Source organism: Equus caballus, chromosome 15 (assembly GCF_041296265.1).
Source record: "Equus caballus isolate H_3958 breed thoroughbred chromosome 15, TB-T2T, whole genome shotgun sequence".
NCBI lineage: Eukaryota > Metazoa > Chordata > Mammalia > Perissodactyla > Equidae > Equus > Equus caballus.
The window spans coordinates 22845722-22858867 of record NC_091698.1 but is presented as its reverse complement, the minus strand read 5'-3'; the positions used below and the strand labels follow the sequence as shown (position 1 = coordinate 22858867).

Genomic DNA, 13146 nt, shown 5'->3' with positions numbered 1-13146 from the left:
CGTCTGGTCCGTGGAGCCGTGTCTTGCCGGCGCTGTTCAGCACAGAATCACCCCAGTGTGAGCTGGGAACTGTGAGGAGCAGGCATTTCCCACCGCTGGGGTTTAACTCTCTGTACTGTTCTCTTTTTGTCTCAGAATGATATGCTCTATTAAGGCCTTGAAAAAAGTAACAAATCTACTTTAAAGTCCCCTAATTGGATGAAAAAGTTAGCACTAAGCTGGGAGAAGTCTGTGCAGCTTACACGTGTGGAGACACACAAGTGTATGTATGCCTTTCAAGCCCAGAGACCTGCAGCGTTAACCAGAGCGGAACTCGGGGAAGAGGACGTTCGTGCACGTGTCACGAGTCCCTATTCCAGGGAAGGGCATGATTCTCAATAGGGGCCTGCTTGCTCATAAAAAAAGCAGAGTACACATTGTTGTCCACAGGTTTGATCAACATAGATGTCCTAACTTGGATTTTATCCTCAGTTAAAGCTCGGAATCCCAAACAGGCAACCCTTGAGCAATGTGGGAAGCAAGGAGGTCTTTTTTGATGACAAAATTCAGTTGTGGAAATCTGGCTTTGCGAGTGCAATGCAACCAAAAGCTCCTCCAGTGCTGCAGACAGTCAGATCGGACGTGGTGTTTCTATTTTGGGCTGTGGTCCCTGCAGAGGGCGCTTTGCATCAGCCACGCTGTGACTGTGCTCTGACTGCGTCTGTTCTAGAAGAGACTTTATTCACCATCACTTGTCTCTTCTGACATGTGGGAGTGAGTGGCTCGGCTGCAGACTGACAGGGGTGTGCAGGACTTAGGGGCTGTCCTGGAACTCTGGCCCGTGGGTTTCTCACTCCCTGACTCACTGCGACTCCCAGGATCGTGAGTACTGAGAGTGTGGGGAAGTGCCTGACAGTGAGGTCAAGTTTAGCAGGAAGAGAAAAAAGGAGTAGTGACTCACCCTGAGCAGAGTGAGCTGAGCCCACGAGAGAGTCAGGGAGCCCCACCCTCTGCCGAGACTGGGCTGCAGCCCGAACGCGGAACCAGTGGGCTGAGGATCCAGAGATCAGAGCTCACAGTCAGGCTCCCTCTTTTTCATCCTTCAGAAAAGTACGTGTGCGCTTCCTGAGTAAATTCTCTACCGCTCGATCTGTGAGAACTATCCTGTAATTCTCCTTTGAGTATTGACTTTCACAATGAGCTACAGATGAGTCCCGGACGCTCTTTCCGGTTTGTCCCCTTGAGGATATTTTCTGAGTTATCTGGGAACAGTGGAGTGATGGACGGCAAAGACAAATGAGGAGAGAGACATGGCGTCCTTATGAGAAGTTGTTTACTCCAACTAGATTAGTCAAGCTGTATAACATGACTAATAATTAGGTGTATATATTCACAGTTTTAAGGATCATCGACAGGCCTGGCTAAAGTCCATGAGTTCTGTATGTTCTCTATTAAAGTCATAGGAGGTAATTTAAAACTTCTCCTGCCAGGTGTGCCCGCATGTACAAAATATAAGGATCAGTTTACGATTCTACTAGAGAGGTGTGTATATGCCTCACTTGATTCCAAACAGGTTTGTGAAGAATGTACATGTAGAACAGAGCGACTAAAACAAAAACAAAACAGGTACAGTGAGCAAGGGTAGAATGGGAAAATACAGCCAGGATAGATGTAATGAGAAATCTTGGACAGTTTTTAAAGGTGAGCTCACTTTAGAAGTAAAAGCAACAGCAGTTATAACATTCATTGCATACCGTTCACAAATACCTTTCAGCACAGGGCTTTTTTTGGGACAATTTTCCAAGGAAATCTTTTTTCGGGAGTCCTCATTTTTAAAGGGTGTGATGTAATGAACCTTGCATTTGCAACAACATTCCTATGGCAAATGTAACAGATTTTATGTGGCTTTTCTTCTAGCGTCTTCTAAGCATGTTAGGGCTAAAACACCAAACCTCAGGCAATTCAGTAAAAGCACTTACCCGAAGGCCTAATTGAGTCTGTCTGATATTTCCACTCGTCCAGTTTGATCAGGTTTAAAATTTAGCAATATCATATGGAAAGAAAGTAGGGAATTTAGAAAAATCTTTAGGCAACTTTTCGTAAATAAATGCAAATAAACTTTTGTATTTTTGCTAACAGCCAGTAAAGTCATATGTAGATGCTTTAACATCAAAAGTAGGGCTGAATCTCTTTAGAAAATGAGAAGAGCTTAGTCAGAACCTGGGTAAACAGTCACCCTGCACTATGAAGAGGTGGGCTGTGTGAGTATCTGCCAGCAGGACCCACCTTCCTCAGAAAACTCACTAGCGGGTCTACAGTTTTGCAATTTTCTTGATGAAACAGACAGTTGGGGGGTGTCCAACTCATCGTTATTTGTTGCTATTCATTGTTATTTCTTCAATGGCTGAGAAGCAAATTACCTCAAAACTTCATGGCATAAAACAACCGTTTATTTTGCTTGTGGATTCTGTGACTCAAGAATGCAGACAGGCAGAGTGAGGATGCCTGTCTGGGGCCTCAGCTGGAGGGCTGGCAGCTAGGGGCCTCAGCTCCCCTCCCTGGGGGGCTTCTCCAGGCAGCCTGTGTGGGCTACTTAGGCTTCCTCACAGCATAGTGACTGGCTTCCAAGGGCTAGTGTTTCAAGAGCAACAGAGCCAGGTAAAAGCCATATTGTCTTTTATGACTCAGACTCTGAATTTCTGATATTAATTCTACCACATTCTGTTTGTGAAGGCAGCTGCGGAGTCCTGCCCAAATTTAAAGAAGTGGAGAGAGATTCCACCTCTTTCTGGGGATGTGGCAAAGTTCTGAAAGACCATGTGAGACTGGAAGTGTTCCTAGGGCTATTTTTGGAAAATACAGTCTGACACAGATGCCCAGGACGACTCAGGGAGAGGCTGTGTGAAGTGTCCTGCTCCCAGTTCTGTCTCAGCCACCCCAGAGGGAGTGGGGGACTTGAGTTTGAATCAAGACTGCACCTGCCAGCTGGGAGACTTTGGAGAAATCATGTGGCCTCGTTGGTCCCAACCTCCTTGCTTGTCATCTGAGGATATGAGTCAACTGTGAGGGGCAAAGCCATGAAGTCCCGGCATGCAGTTGCCTGAGAGTACCCTTCAAACCAGCAGCTGAAGCAAAAAGTAAAATGGCTACATCTTGATCTTCTGCTATGTTGGTCAGTGAATCACGAACTGGTCATTTGAAAGTGACAAGAACCCATGCATTTTGAGAACAAGTCAGGAACGAGTCATATTTTTACCCAAAAAGCTTAGTCAGAAAGAAAAAAAAAGATGGCCAAAAGATTTCTATATCTTCAGTTGTTCAAAGGTGTGAGATTCTCTGGCTGCCAAGTCTCATCAGTCTCTGCGTTTTCACTTTGCGCAGCAGGAGAGCCTGTATCCTCAGATGCCTGGCTGAGCATCAGGAAGCATGGAATGCTGCCAAAGAGGGAATTCACTCAGCAAAAATGTGGTTTTTTTTTAAATCAGTGGGAATAAAAGGGAAACAGATTAAGAGAAGAAAGACACCAGTGGCAGGGCCTGGGACAGAGGTGGCCATGGACCCGGACGTTCACTGTAGTTTAGAGACCAGGAAATACTGCATTTACCAGGGAGGATCCATGAGGTGACAAATACAGTGTCAACCCAACCAGTCCTTTATCATAAAAGGATAAATATTTTATTTTTAGATGCAGAAATTTAATTTCTTCCTATAAAGTTTAGAAACATAAGGACTTTATGAAATTTTTCCATTTTATATACATATATATTTTACATATTTACATATATCTCTATATATATAGATCCATCCTCTGACTTTAGAAAGTTAAGTATATGACATTAAATTTTAAACAGGAAAATATCCACTTATAGGGTGGCAGTACAGACTAGTGACATTTAAGACATTCCGCAAGGAGTTTCAGCTGGGTTAGGTTTTTGCCAACTCTAGACACAATTAGCCATCCCTTTAGTACCTGCCCTATAGCCCTAATTTAATTAAACGCTGAATCTGTTCATGATCCAGAACTTCTCTGTCCCCCACATAGACACAAGATCTTTGAGCCGCTGTAAAATCAAGCTCCGTGCAGACATTTGGCGGGAACTGATGGAGGTCCCTCTGCACCAGAGCCTGCTCCAGGCGCTGAGGGTGGAACAGGAGCCAGACAAAGGCCCCCTCTCACACAGCCTCGCGTTATGATGGGGGCGTGGGTAGACAGAGAAGGAGTTCGCATGCGTGTTCATGTGTGTGTGCTTGCATGTTGCCATTTTCCACAGGATGGCCAGGGATGGTGAGCAGAGACCTGAAGGCTGGCAGTGCTTGGTGTGAGAATCAAGGGGATGAGGAAAGGCTCCATGTAAACTCTGAAGTTCCGTTCACATTTTAGCTACTGCTATTTAGATGAAAACTAGAAGAATACAAGATTTCCTTCATTAGGCTTAGAACCACCTGTCTCTTCAAGTCTGTCCATCACACAAACTTCCAGAGAGGAAATAGAAAAGGATGGCTTGCCTCCCCAGTTCCCACTCGGTTGGCTTTGAATTTCCAGACAGCCCGAGTGTGAGGATCACGGTTTCGGATGAGACGCCCCGTGAAGCCCGGAGCCCTGCTAAAGCTCCATGCTCGTCCCTATGCCCCCTGAGTAGGGCGTAAATATCCCCCGTTCATCCCTTCTCAAGCTGTCCCCCTTCGCGTCCTGTTTACCCGCCAGTTCCGGCTTCTCATTTTTTTCCTAGACCCTCCCCACCCTTTAAAATCCAGGAGCTGTGCCTCGTCCTCTGTGAATTTTTTTCCAGAACTCCTACTGTAGGGAATTTTCCTTTCTTTCTGTCTCTCTGTTCATGCAGCCTTTTGTGACCGTTTAGGGCCTTATGTTGTTTTTATTTCTAAGTCTATGGCCGGTCTGCATGGTTAGATCTTGCGTCTTGTTCGTCTGCACACTAGCGAGCACGGTGACTGTTATTTGTGGTTGTGCCATAAGCACGTGCTCGTTCTGGTGATGATGTCGTGTGCTCCTGCACTTGACGTCTCAGTACCCCCAATGTGAGAATGAGACCCTACGGGGTAGGAAATCTGAACTGTTGTTGACAAGTTGCTGGAGGCTCCCTGTGGACAAGTCTGAAACTTGAAAACTCCGGGGGAACCCAGTCATGGGGGGCCCACACTTTTGTGAGCTTTACCTCCAGGAGCCGGACCAGGTTCTGACAGTAAATATTGGAGAAAAATCTCTTTGTGCTTCTGGCAGGCGGAGGGGAAAAAGAACCACTTTGAAATAGGAAAGAGCACTCTGGTCGTCTTAACAAGGCCTGCCCTCGGGAGAACTAGTTAAGGAGAGCCTGGCTTGCTGAGGTCTTATCAGAGTCTAACGGACCTGGGGGAAGGCAAGTACTCAACTGCAGCCGGCTCTGGCCATCCTGCTCCACTTAAGGGGGGAGGAAAACTGAGAAACACGTGTGAAGTTCACGGTCCAGAGGCTGAGGCTCCCTGAGAGCCTGCGAGCTGATCGTGGGGCTCCCCACCCCCCCCGCTCCCCTCCCCCCCCACATTACTAACAGCTCGTCTACTGCAGGTCCTTTTACCTGGTACCTCAGGTTTGGCTCTCCAGAACTACTTACAAGGCATATTAAAAGGAAAAAAAACACAATTTGAAGAGACAGAGCAAGCATCAGAACCAGACATGGCAGGGATGTTGGAATTGTCAGACTGGGAATTTAAAACAACTATGACTAATGTGCTAAGGGCTCTGATCAACGACATAGGCAGCAGGCAAGAACAGATGGGCAGTGTAAGCAGAGAGACAAAAGTCCTGAGAAAGAACCAAAAAGAAGTGAGAGAAATTTTAAAAACCACTGTAAGAGAAATGAAGGATGCCTCTGATGGGCTTGTTAGTAGACTGGCGATGGCTGAGGAACGAATCTCTGAGCTTAAAGATATCTCAGTAGAAACCTCCAAACTGAGAAGCAAAGAGACCACAGATTGAAATAAACAAAACACACAAACAGAATAAAACATCCGCGGACTGTGGGACAGCTGCAAAACGTGTGATATGATGTGTAATGGGAATACCAGAAGGAGAAGACAGCAAGGAAGAGAAATGTTGGAAACACTAATGACTGAGAATTTTCCCCAGATTAACGGCAAACACCAATGCACAGATCCAGGAAGCTCAGAGAAGAGCGAGCAGGATAAATACCAAAGATACGACACCCAAAGAAAACCAAAGACAAAGAAAACAGTCCTAAAAGAAACCAGAGGGAAAAACCCACCTTGCCTGTATAGAAACAAAGGTCAGAATTACATCCAGCTTAGAAACCGTGTAGCAAGAAGAGAGTGGAGAGAAATATTTTAAGTGCCGAGAGAATGCGATGCTTAGTGTGTCAGTGCTTGGTGCCAAGTCAGCCGACTGGGCGCCCTGAAGTCCTTGAACCCAAGCAGAAACGACATCACGGTAGCAACTCAGGTTTTCACTTTGTGACCATAAGAGAATTTGGCCGGAATAATTCCATAAGCTGCCCCATTTCCTTTTCAGATGGGAAGCTGTATGATGCCTATGTCTTATACCCCAGGCCTCAAGGAGAAAGCCAGAGCCATGATGTGGACACGCTGGTGTTGAAGATCCTGCCCGAGGTGCTGGAGAGGCAGTGTGGATATAAGTTGTTTATATTTGGCAGGGATGAATTTCCTGGACAAGGTATGTGTTAAGTGAGGCATAAAAATAGCAAATGAATAAAAAAGAAAGGAATCTCTTCTTTCCTTTATTATTTATTTATCCAAAAATTTTTTTCCAGCTTTATTGAGATATAGTTGACACATGACATTGTGTAAGTTTAAAGTGTACGTGTGGATTTGATACAGATAAATTGCAAAATGATGCCACCATACTATTAGCTACCCCCTTCACCCCATCAACATCGTTAGCATTTTACCATTTCTTTTCGTGGTAAGAACATCTGAGATCCACTCTCGGCAACATTCAAGTGTGTGAGACAGTATTATTAGCTGTATCTCTGGGGTCTTCCTTAGCTCCTTCCTTCGCTGGACAAATGCTGGGGACTCTGCTTGCCTTCCCACGAAACCGGGGAGCCCTTTACCAGGGCCTCCCTCCCGGCCAGCCCCGGGCCCAGGGGTTTAGGATCTGCATCTCTTCTCTCATTAGGCTCCTTCCTGCAACAGAGTAACTGGGACTCGTGGTTGAAATAATGTGAGTCTCACTTTGGAGGAAGGGTATGGCTAACCGATTCACGTGAACAGGGGCCAATGACACAGCCTCGGCAGAGAGACCAAGGGGAGACAAGTGGTCATCCGCCCTCATGTCCTTGAGACTAACTGTGGAATATTTTCAGTCTGAATATGTAAATCAGCTCATGTTTAAAGCTAATTTTATAAACCTCAAGCTCCTTCCCCCCATACCCCCCTACCTAAATAAAATAGAAGTTCTTTATTTACTGTTCCCACTTAGTAGTAATGTGGCCCTGGGCAATGCAGTTAACATCTCTGAGCCTCAATTGTCTCGTCTGTCGAATGGGGATGAGAATGCTTCCTTGCCTCAGATGAGAGAATTAAATGAGGAAAAACCTGAGCAGGCACTGGTATGGAGCGTTAGTGCATGCTAGATCCCCTAGAGAGGGAAGTTTCCTTCTTGTCCTGGATTTTCTCTGTCTTTGAAGACAACATAGCAAATGGCTGAAATTTGAAATAAACATCCTTTTCTAGTCACCAGGAAACCAAGATTACTAGCACTGGGTAGCGGCCTATTCTGAGTCATTTTAAGAAGTTTCCAAGTACTTTGATTCGTAGGCTGTTCACATCCACAGCGAGACCACAGCTCTGTCCAGGCCCACACCTTTCGAGTTATGACATCATCCTCCTGGAGGAGGCGAAAATGTGATCAGTGCTTGCCATAAACACATGGAGGAGCCCTTATTTTATCAGTATATTGATATCGATTCATTCTCTAATGCAACAAATACTTTTTGAGCACCTGCCATGGGCTAGGAAATGTTCTGGGCACTAGAAATAGAAAAATAAACCAAAGAGAAGAAGCTCCTCTTGGGGAGGTTACAGTTCATTCTTATATCCTAACAAGAAGGAGGATATGACACTTGGTCTTTATTTCTAAAAAAAGACCAGGTTTTATCCACAGCTGGATATTTCAAGACCCCTCCTTTCCCCAAGAAATCATCGGGGTGTGTTATTTGGTTTTGAGTTAGAATTATAAATCCTGGTCATTTAAATAGCTAGAAAACACAAATCAAGATTAACACAAGACTCGAGCTAGCCACATTTTTCCTATACTTTTAAAATCTATTTATTTTTTTAAAATGTGCTCCTCATCTAAAATATATGAGACTTCAGCTGAGTGTGGGCATACAAAGTTAGGTGTGAAAGAGCCTTGTTCTGAGCTGTTCACATCTGTGGGTGGAGCCAGAGGGCTGGGGATAGCGACATACCAACAACTACCTACCAAAACACATCATTCCTGAATGCAGAGGACCAGTTTTTCAGGGAAAGTCAGGAAGTTTCACAGAGGAGACGATGTGTTAAAAACTTTTGTTAATCCATTCCTGACTGAGCGTGTCTTTTTTAAAGTCTATTTTTGCTGCTTCACACCCATTTCTAATTTCTCAATAGTGTGAAGGTCCAGGCTCTTTTAATCATGAGATATTCTGCGCCTTCTTTCTCTATGTCCAGCTGTGGCCAATGTGATTGATGAAAACATTAAGCTGTGCAGGAGACTCATCATCATCATAGTCCCCGAATCGCTGAGCTTTGACCTACTGAAGAACATGTCAGAAGAACAAATCGCAGTCTACAATGCTCTCCTCCAGGACGGGATGAAGGTCATTCTGATTGAACTGGAGAAAGTCGAGGACTATACATCCATGCCAGAGTCAATTCAGTACATCAAACAGAAGCATGGGGCCATCCAGTGGAGTGGGGCCTTCACAGAGCAGTCACAGTGTGCCAAGACCAAGTTCTGGAAAAAAGTGAGATATCACATGCCACCCAAAAGGTATCGACCACTGTCTCCTGTCCAGCTGCTGAAGCGCACGCCCTGCGACCTCACGGCTGGCACGTGGGAGGCCAGCGTGGGCTTCATCACCCCGTGATGGAGAGTTTGTCATCACAGGGTGGCTCACAGCTGGACAAGGATGCATTGTACTTGGGATGTCTGCGTGAAGCTTGCCGTTGTGTACTTGTGAGAGGGCCTGTGTTGGTTTGCTTGTTATGATCAGAGCTGCTTCTTTAGGGAAAGACATCACCTCCCCAGAAAGCCCTCAGTAACCTGTCGGCTCTGAACACTCATAAACAGTCGCTGAACATGGAGTAGCTTTAGCATGTGGGGCCCTGGAGAAGAGGACACGGAGGGTGTAGAGCTGCAGTCAGATGGCAGGAAATTTAGCACAGGATGTGGCACCCTTTTGGGGGTGGAGATGGGAACCTGGGCGGTCATGGGCTTGGGGAGGGCTGGCGAGGATAATGGCACTTTTCTCATGCCTGACCGGTGTCCACAGGGCCCTGTTCCTCAGGGAATATTTGCTGTGTCTATGACCCCCTCTCACCTCTCTAGTGCAAATAAATAGCTGTGACCACATTCTTAGCACGTCGATACTGGAAGTGACTTAGAGGTCACCTAGACCAGTGGGGACCAACTGTGGTGCCACCCGATTGCCCTTCAGTCACCCTCCCTGGGGGCCTTGGGGTGCCATGCTTTGGAAGACTTCATCTGTCAAATCAAAGTAAGTAACAATTCACTTATTTTCCAGTGGGGCTGTGTCAGCCAGAATTCTGCACAATGTGCTTGACGACATCAAGCCTTAATAGGTGGCCTGCTATGATCTGAGTGTTTGTGTCCCCCAAAATTCCCATGTGGGAATCCTAATGCCCAATGTCATGCTGTTAAGAGGTGGGGCCTTTGGGAGGTGATTAGGTCATGAGGGTGGAGCCCTAATGAACGGGATTAGTGCCCTTATAAAAGAGACCCCACAGAGCTCCCTAGCTCCTTCCACCACGTGAGGATTCAATGAGAAGTCTGCAGGCTGGAAGAGGGCCCTCACCTGACCATGCTGGCACCCTGACCTCAGACTTCAGCCTCCAGAACTGTGAGAAGTAAATGTCTATTGTTTGTAAGCCACCCACTGTGTGGCATCTTGTTATAGCAGCTTGAATGGACTAAGGCGTGGCCCTCATAAAGAGTAGTCACTGGAATGGGTCAGGATGGGCAGGATGGGAGATGGGGGCAGGCAAGGGGGCGCAGGAGGGGTGAGTTGAGAGAACAGTGTCCCTGGTATGGAGGGAGGAGCTCGCTGGGTTGGGAGGAACAGGACCGGGTGGCCGGGGCCCTTCCTTCACAGGCACGGATGGTGTGCAGTGTCTGGTGGGCTTTTTGGTGATAAGGACCCCACTCCAGTCCTTTAGAATTTATGTTCCAAGGTGACCTAGGATCACACATTTGCTGATCATCATACTCAGGTCCTCACTCGACACCAACCTATTCTTTATTTTATCTAACATTTGCTTTTTAAAAAGGTTTTAATTGTGGTGAAATATACATAACACAAGATTTACCATCTCAACCGTTGTTAAGTGTACAGTTCCGTGGCACTGAGTACATTCACGTTGTTGTGCAACCATCAGCACCGTCCGTCTCCAGAACTTTTTCATTTTTCTCAAATGAAACTCTGTCCCCATTAAACACTAACTCCCATTTCCCCTCCCCCAGCCCCTGTCGACTTTCTACTTTCTGACTCTATGAATTGATGACTCTAGGTACCTCACGTAAGGGAATTGTGCAGTGATCGTCTTGCTGTGACATCACTCAGCATAATGTCCTCAAGGCTCACCCATAATTTTTACTTTTCGTTCCATCATTCTTACCCAGCGCCTCCCTCCCTTCATTCTTCCCTCTTGAAGGGTACAGTGAGGGGGGAGCAAATACTCTATTTCATTGCAGGGGCAGGGGACAACCCCCAGAAGTGATTCGCTCATTCAGATCCTTCTAATCAGATGTTTGTAATTTCTTTTCGTCTTGGTTTCTCTCTCCAACGTGGGAATCAAATTCCTCATGGAGTAAAATAAGCTGTTTCTCATGGTCCACTCTAGAGGAAAATGATGGCTCCTAATGTGTGCCTCACTCCGTCCCCGTTGTCCTCGCCTGGTCTTTTCTTCTCTGGGTGAGGACCTGGAGACTGTCTGCGACGCTGGAGAAGGCTCAGTGGTCTCGGATGTCTGAATGGCACTCTGCCCTTTGCTTGTCTTTCATGGAGCTCGTATTACAGTGCCTGGCTCATGGGGTGTGGACACACCAGATGGCCTCCTGAGAGCAGCTGACACCGTCTCTGGCCATTTGACTGACCCCAGGCAGGAAAATCTGGGCTTCAGTAAGTGAGTGGTCCTTGACTGGTGACTTGGTGAGGATTTGGGGAATCACGCCCATTCTGATTTGGGAATATTCCCCAGCCTTCCTCTTCCTTCTCAGCCTTTTCTCTCCAGCGGGTGGAGAGAGACAGAGCAGCCCCAGAGGCAGGAGAGAAGGTGAGCCCCTGGGATGCGTCCTTGCAGGGGCTCTCATCATGCCTGTGAATTTCAGAAAACTGTAGCATCTTCTCCAGCGAAAAGACACTTATAAATGGATGACCTCATCCACAGGACACCAGTGAAGGCTGTCAGAAAAAAGAAAGCCAGCCCAGCAGAAGCAAAGGTATTTTCTGAAAATCTATGACTTACGGGACGTCAGCACTGTTGGTGAATTCTTCGACTGGGTTTTTTTTCTTTTAAGTCAAAAAGCTTCCCTCTGGGGCTGGCCTGTGGTGTAGTGGTTAAGCTCAACGTGCTCTGTTTCAGTGGCCTGTGTTCAGTCAGGGGCGTGGGCCTACACCACTTATCAGCCAAGCTGTGGTGGCGACCCACATACAAAATAGAGAAAGATTAACCACAGATATTAGCTCAGGGCAAATATTCCTCAGCAAAAAGAGGAGGATTGGCAACAGATGTTGGCTCAGGGTGAATCTTCCTCAGCAAAAAGATTAGAGAACAGATGTTAGCTCAGGGCAAATCTTCCTCAGCAAAAAACCAAAAAGAAACAAAAAAACCCTTCCCTTCCTCCCATATGTCTTATGTTTCTTTTTGTTTAAAAGTATGTAAATATGTATTATTAATGCAATAATTTTAATGAATTATATAAAAAAATTGTAATTTTATTGTTATTAAAATCTGTTTTATGTTCTCTGTAAGAAGATTCTTTTCTCAAGGGTACTGGCATTTTGCATGTTTGGATCCTGTGTCTGTGTTTTTGATTTGACCACGCTGTCCTACTGTCAGACGTGCTCTCATCTGGGATTGTAAAACACAGCCACAGGTTTTAAAAGATGGATGAGGCTTGTCCTACAGCAGAAAGCCCTGTCCTTTTCAACAGTGGCCTCTTTTGGTAATTTGAGGAAAGCTATGGATATCTCCCTAGAAAAAATGTACATACACACCACATTTGGGCTACAATTTCAGAAGGTGGATGGAATTTTTCAAGTTCGTCCCTGGGACTTTACAGCAGGTCCACAGGCACAGGGATAAGGACCCTGCCGTAGAGGGTCTTTGGTTTCTGGATTTATAAGATGCGACCCCAGAATTGTACAGGAGTCCACACAGAGCTCCAGTGAGAAGCGTGTCAGTGAGTGAGTTGCTCTGGGCCCTGCGGTGGGGAAGTAACACGGACTTGGAATCCCCGTGGTGTTTTAACACCGTCTAGCCCAGAGCTCCCTCCTGGCCTGCCACAGACGCCTCACAGCTCCCTGAGCATCTTCATTCCTGGGAAATGTCCTCCTCGTGTGGCCAGGGCCTCAGCCTTACCTGGCACCCCAGTGTCCCGGCGTGCTCTGTCCGTTTGTCTGGGTGCCACGATGGGGAAAGACTGGGAAAACGGCTCTAGTCCAGGTGGCCGGTACTACTTACCAAAGGGGAAACTGAGCCGGGGGAGTGAAGCGACCGAACAAGAAACACTCAGTTATCTGTGGCAGAGTGGGATATGCACTGTGGCTCTGATCCCAGCGCCACGTTTTCTGACTCTCCCAGTCGTATGACAGCCACCGCTGGCTGGAACTGAAGAGGTAATAGTGTAGACAGCTGGAAACTGACTTCTGGAAGCACAGAATGCAGGCTCTGAGGAGCTCCCTTGGGAAG

At 46.6% G+C, this 13146-nt stretch overlaps 1 protein-coding gene across 13 annotated transcripts in view; it reads left to right on the top strand.

The window, feature by feature from the left end:
* The window catches only part of IL1RL2 (interleukin 1 receptor like 2), a 50630-nt gene extending 38429 nt beyond the window's left edge, over positions 1-12201 (top strand). For 5 of the 13 annotated variants that reach the window (XM_023618508.2, XM_023618507.2, XM_005599786.4 and 2 more), the window contains 2 exons: positions 6503-6664; positions 8665-11997. In XM_023618508.2, the coding sequence (XP_023474276.1) occupies positions 6503-6664; positions 8665-9083 (581 nt within the window). In that variant the 3' untranslated portion in view covers positions 9084-11997. Of the gene's footprint in view, positions 1-6502; positions 6665-8664; positions 11998-12022 lie in introns of those variants that run through there. The other 8 variants (XR_011426268.1, XR_011426271.1, XR_011426273.1 and 5 more) reach the window with 4 other exon arrangements.
* The last annotated feature ends 945 nt before the right edge of the window (positions 12202-13146 follow it).